This window comes from Tupaia chinensis, unplaced genomic scaffold (genome assembly GCF_000334495.1).
Source record: "Tupaia chinensis unplaced genomic scaffold, TupChi_1.0 Scaffold000161_1, whole genome shotgun sequence".
Taxonomy (NCBI): Eukaryota; Metazoa; Chordata; class Mammalia; order Scandentia; family Tupaiidae; genus Tupaia; species Tupaia belangeri.
In genome coordinates, this window is record NW_006159632.1 from 3,814,642 (window position 1) to 3,819,314 (window position 4,673).

The following is a 4,673-nucleotide window of genomic DNA, read 5'->3' on the forward strand; positions in this document are numbered from 1 at the left end:
AGAGCGGCACACCCCAACCTGAGCTCACCTTCCCCCTATTTGTAAGTTTCTGTGCAGGGCAGTGGGGTGGATGGGCAATAACCTGCGTGCACATGGTGCAGAGTTCAATGGGTTTCAGCCAGGTGAAGCCACCACCATAAGACACTGGGCTCAGTGAGTCCAGCCTTGGTTTGGGACATCCTGTTTCTAGGGTTTGCAGGCAGAACTGTGCAGCCCAGGGGCCCAGCGTGGTCTGCGAGCCAGCTTGAGCAAGGTGTTCAGCAGCTCCAGCTGTGGTTTCTGATCACAGCAGAAAGCCCATGCTGTCCCTGGGACTGTCCTGACACCCTCAGCATCCAGGCTGTGCTGTGCGAGGCATCAGCCGTCAGTCACCTGCCAGGGGCCGGGCAGGAGCTGGTGCCCGTGGCCCGCGGCCATATGGGTGTCCTCAGTCCTCCGCGGGGTGTGTGTGTGTGGCCTCATGGCAGCCTCACTAGTGCCTGACCTCTGTCGCTGTCCAGGGGAGGGACTGCACAGAGCCGGGACATCATCTTGCTGCAGTGAGGCGCTCTGCTGAGTGACTGACTCGGAGCCCGAGGAGCACAGGCAGTGCACCGGCTACCGGCTCCACCGCCAGCCTCCTCTTCACCTCTCCTTGGCCCAACAGGGGCTGCTCGGAGCTCTGCCGGATCCCCATGGTGGAATACAAGCTGGACAGCGAGGGCACGCCCTGCGAGTACAAGACCCCCTTCAGGAGGAACACCACGTGGCACCGTGTGCCTGCGCCTGCCCTGCAGCCCCTGTCCAGGGCCTCCCCTGTGCCCGGCACACCTGACCGGCTGCAGCTGCTCCAGCAGGCCCAGGCTGCCATCCCTCGCAGCACCTCCTTTGACCGGAAGCTGCCCGATGGCACGAGGTAATGCAGGTGCCCTTGGCGCAAGGATACTCCTTGAGAGCTCTGGGGTTGGAACCTGGGTCTGTAAGCGGAAAGGCCTGGCTACTCGGCTTGGTCACTTGCAGTTTGCAAGCTGAGAAGCAGCAGGAGGCAATAGCAAGCCAGGCCATCCACCGTGGTGCGTGGGGCTGGCTGCTCCTGCCCCCGCGAGGGGCCAATGAATGTGGTTTTGCCCACCAGGGCCACGCCATTCCTTCTCATTGGCATTCTCCCTCCCATTCACCCGGGACTCCGAACTATCTTGGAAAGATACCCCAGGAACCACCCTGCATGAGGGCGTAGGTCTGAGTAGGAGTAAACTGAGACGTCAGCAACAATTCTGGCTTCTTGGTGTAAACGGTAAACCCTGAAAGGCTCTGGGGGTCATAGTGCTTCTTGATTTCTCTCTCATTTATTGCAACGTGAGTTGAGTTTAAAATGAAGCATTCAGTGAAAAAATGCACTTGTGTAAAAGTTAACCTAGCAGCACTGGAAGCTGGTGAGTGTTCGGCTGCCTCGGCTGTGCAGGTCCTTCTAGGGGAACGCAGCCATGGAACTGGCCTGGGGCCGACTGTTCCTTCCTGCTCCATCTGGGTGGCTTTCATGTGGCTTGTAAGCCATGCAGAGGCCCAGAGCTCCCTGCACACCCCTGCCCGGCTGCCTTACTGCCCTCGTCTGGCATCTCTAAATCATGATGCGCCCTCGCCGTGGGCTCATCCTCCTGTACCCAGCTTCCTCATCCGACAGATCATCACGGCGAGAATCAGACCTCCTCCGGCATCCTGAGGCTTGCACGGTCATACATGCAAGGCATTTAGTGGGCCTGGCTCCGGCAAGCCTGTACGTGGGAACTGGGTGACTCGATAAGATTAGATCATGTGGTCTTGCCCTGCCTTGTCGGGGCCCTTCTTTCCGGAGTGAACACAGACGTGGCGGTACCTTCATCTGGCATCACGTCACCTTGGCCCCGGGTCTCCTTACTCTTGGGTCTGCTGAGGTTATCAGTTCCTCAGACGCGAAGGAATGCACACGGGTGGCCCCAGTGACTGGGGCTTGCAGCCACAGGGCCCCCCAGGGAGGTCGCAGGGCCTCCCTTATGCCAGCAGCTTTCAGTAAGGTTCAAGGAAACAGCAGGAAGATTCTAGAGCAAAAGGCCAACTTGGCAAGCGCATCTTTATCAAGGGACTTTTCATGAATATTACTGGGTTTTGTGTGTCCGGGAAAAGAGATGAATAGGATTACATTCAATCGAAGTATGAAAAGAAATATTTTTCCAAATCAGGGTTTTCTTTGTCTGCTTTAAGTACAGGACCAAAGTGTGACTCGCACTCAGTGCATGCGGCAAGGCTGGCCGCCCGTCACTGCCGGCTCAGGTGGGAAGGGCCCTCTGCCCTCACCAGGGAGTCCTCTGTGCTTTCCCCCCGGTGGCCACGGTCCTGCCCTGTCCCCCCGCGCACACTGTTGCCAGCTGTCAGCCACTTCCGGCCTCCGGGCATCACCAGTTCTCAGTTCACTGTTCCCTGATCTGTTCTGCTTCCCAATGCGATGCATTTTTCTCCCTTTTCTTTGTCTTTGTCAAAGTGAATTTATTTGTGAAACGAGGCGAGGCAGCCCGGTGCACTGTTAACACTTCTTGCCACCTTTCAGAAGCTCGCCCAGCAACCAGTCATCCTCCAGTGACCCGGGACCCGGAGGGAGCGGACCTTGGAGACCACAAGTGGGCTATGACGGGTACGGCCATTTTACCGCATCTCCCTGGGGCTCCCTCCAAGGCATTTCCTGTGAGCCTGCTGCATGGGAGGCCATGCAGGGACCGCAAAAATGCCGATGTGTTTACCCTAAGTGGCTCGTTCAGGTTAGGGAGGCCCCCCTTCTCCATAGGTAATGCCCACTCACCTCCTGAGCCTGCTTTTCCTTGGGTGGAGGCAAGGTTTTCCGAACATGCAGATTAGGGGCTTGACTCTGTGGATGGACCCTTGGGACTCTTCCCTCCCCTTAAATTGCTGATGAGGAAACCGCTCGGAATCAGAGAAAAGGGTCCAGCACTTGAGGGCTCTTTGCTTCCTCAGGGCAGCAGTGGAGGCCTCCTCAGCACCCTCAGCTAGGAATGTCCCCTTGTGGCATTGCGTATCGTAGGGCCAGCATCTCGGGCAGAGCCGGGAATTGCTGGACATGGGCACTGAGTGGAGGAGGTGGAGGCCGCAAGCCGGTGCTCTCCTGCGGGAGGGCTGCCTCCCTGCCGAGGGGCCGTGAGTCCACGGTGTGCCCGGCAGGTGCGTGGGCTTAGGGGAGGGCCCCCCATGAGGGGAGGGGCTGCTGGGAGTGCTCTCCTGGGACCTGCCTTTCTTGTGGTTTGGCTTAGAAGCAGTTATTTGTAGTCTGAGTTCATGTTCCTTCTCATGGATAAGAGATGGCAGTCTCAAACATTGTACAGCAAGTATTTTTTTCTAAATGAAATTATGTTTAAAAGTAGGGAGGTGGGTTTTTTTCTTTGTTTTGTATCTGTTTTTTGTTTTGTTTTGTTTGTTGTATAAATGGAAAAACTTCTGGCTTTTTCTGTAAGCCAGGATCTGTGACCAGGGGTCTATAACCAGACTTCTGTGCATAGAATCACTTCATCATGTGAACAAGTTTCCTTTGACCTTTTTCTTTCATGAGATTACATTTTCCTGTTTGGGGTTTTTAATAAAACAACGGCCACTTAGATGTGGTTTGGAGTCGACCATCATTGTCTCTTCCCTTCAGCTGAAGTAAAGATCTAGCAGAGCCATGTAAGCGAGGCGCGGGAATGCACGGCTAAATGGGTGAATGAACACATGGAGAAAGAGATACGCCCAGTGAGCTTGTCCTTAGCTCGCCAGGACCTCGCCTGACCCTGGACCGTCTCCTCCCACCCCATGGTGTGACCCTCCTTTGTCCATAACGCTGGAGTGCCATTATAGATCCCAGACACTTGCCACTTCTCTGACGGGGCGGGCCGACAGATTCCGTATTTCCATCTGCCGGCCTCTGACAGGGGTTCCCTTCCATGGCTCATTTAGAAGCCAGCAGCCCAGGCCTGCACTGGGGGGGTGGGGGGGCGGTCTGGCAAGAAAGGATAAGCTCAGCTCGTGGCCCTTTCCAGGTGCCAGTCTCCTCTGCTGCTCGAGCACCAGGGCCCCCTGGAGTGTGACGGCGCCCGGGAGCGAGAGGACGCCCTGGAAGGAAGCAGGCACCCAGGTAACGGGCGCTGGATCCCACGATTGTTCCCGCTGGGCCCACATTGGGAGTGCGAGCCCCTGTGTGCACTGAGCGCTCTCCCGGTGCGTGGTGGCATGTGGCTGTGGGTGGCTAAGGGTGGCTGCGGCTGGCATGCCCACCAGGTGGAACCCTTTGGGTCTGTCTGCCCTGGTGGCAGCTCCGCTGGCAAGACTAGGGAGCCCTAGAACTGCAATCCCATTCATTATCCCAGGCCATTTGTCTCTTGTTCTTCCTTATTCTTTTACTAACAACGGGAGCGGAAATTCACCTCTTCCCTCTCCACACGGCAGAAACCAAATGGCACGGCCCGTCGTCCAAACTCCTGAGTTCCTACAAGGAGCGTGCCTTACAGAAGGATGGAAGCGGCACAGAGTCCCCCAGTAAGCTGTCTCACGTAAGTCCTTCCTTCAGAAGCCTGAATGCTGAGCCGGGGGTTTTCCAGGGTGTCCTTTGCCTCAGAAGGTTATTGGCAGAAAGGCTAGCAAAGACTAACGGCCTCTCCACAGTGGCACGCCCTGCT

At 56.7% G+C, this 4,673-nt stretch overlaps 1 protein-coding gene across 1 annotated transcript in view; it reads left to right on the plus strand.

Moving 5' to 3' along the window:
* Positions 1 to 4,673, plus strand: part of SIPA1L2 (signal induced proliferation associated 1 like 2) — a 105,274-nt gene that overhangs the window by 61,192 nt on the left and 39,409 nt on the right. Inside the window, exons 10-13 of the mRNA XM_027770859.1 lie at positions 647 to 895; positions 2,561 to 2,644; positions 4,038 to 4,132; positions 4,444 to 4,547. Coding sequence (XP_027626660.1) covers positions 647 to 895; positions 2,561 to 2,644; positions 4,038 to 4,132; positions 4,444 to 4,547 — 532 coding nt within the window. The remainder of the gene's footprint in view (positions 1 to 646; positions 896 to 2,560; positions 2,645 to 4,037; positions 4,133 to 4,443; positions 4,548 to 4,673) is intronic.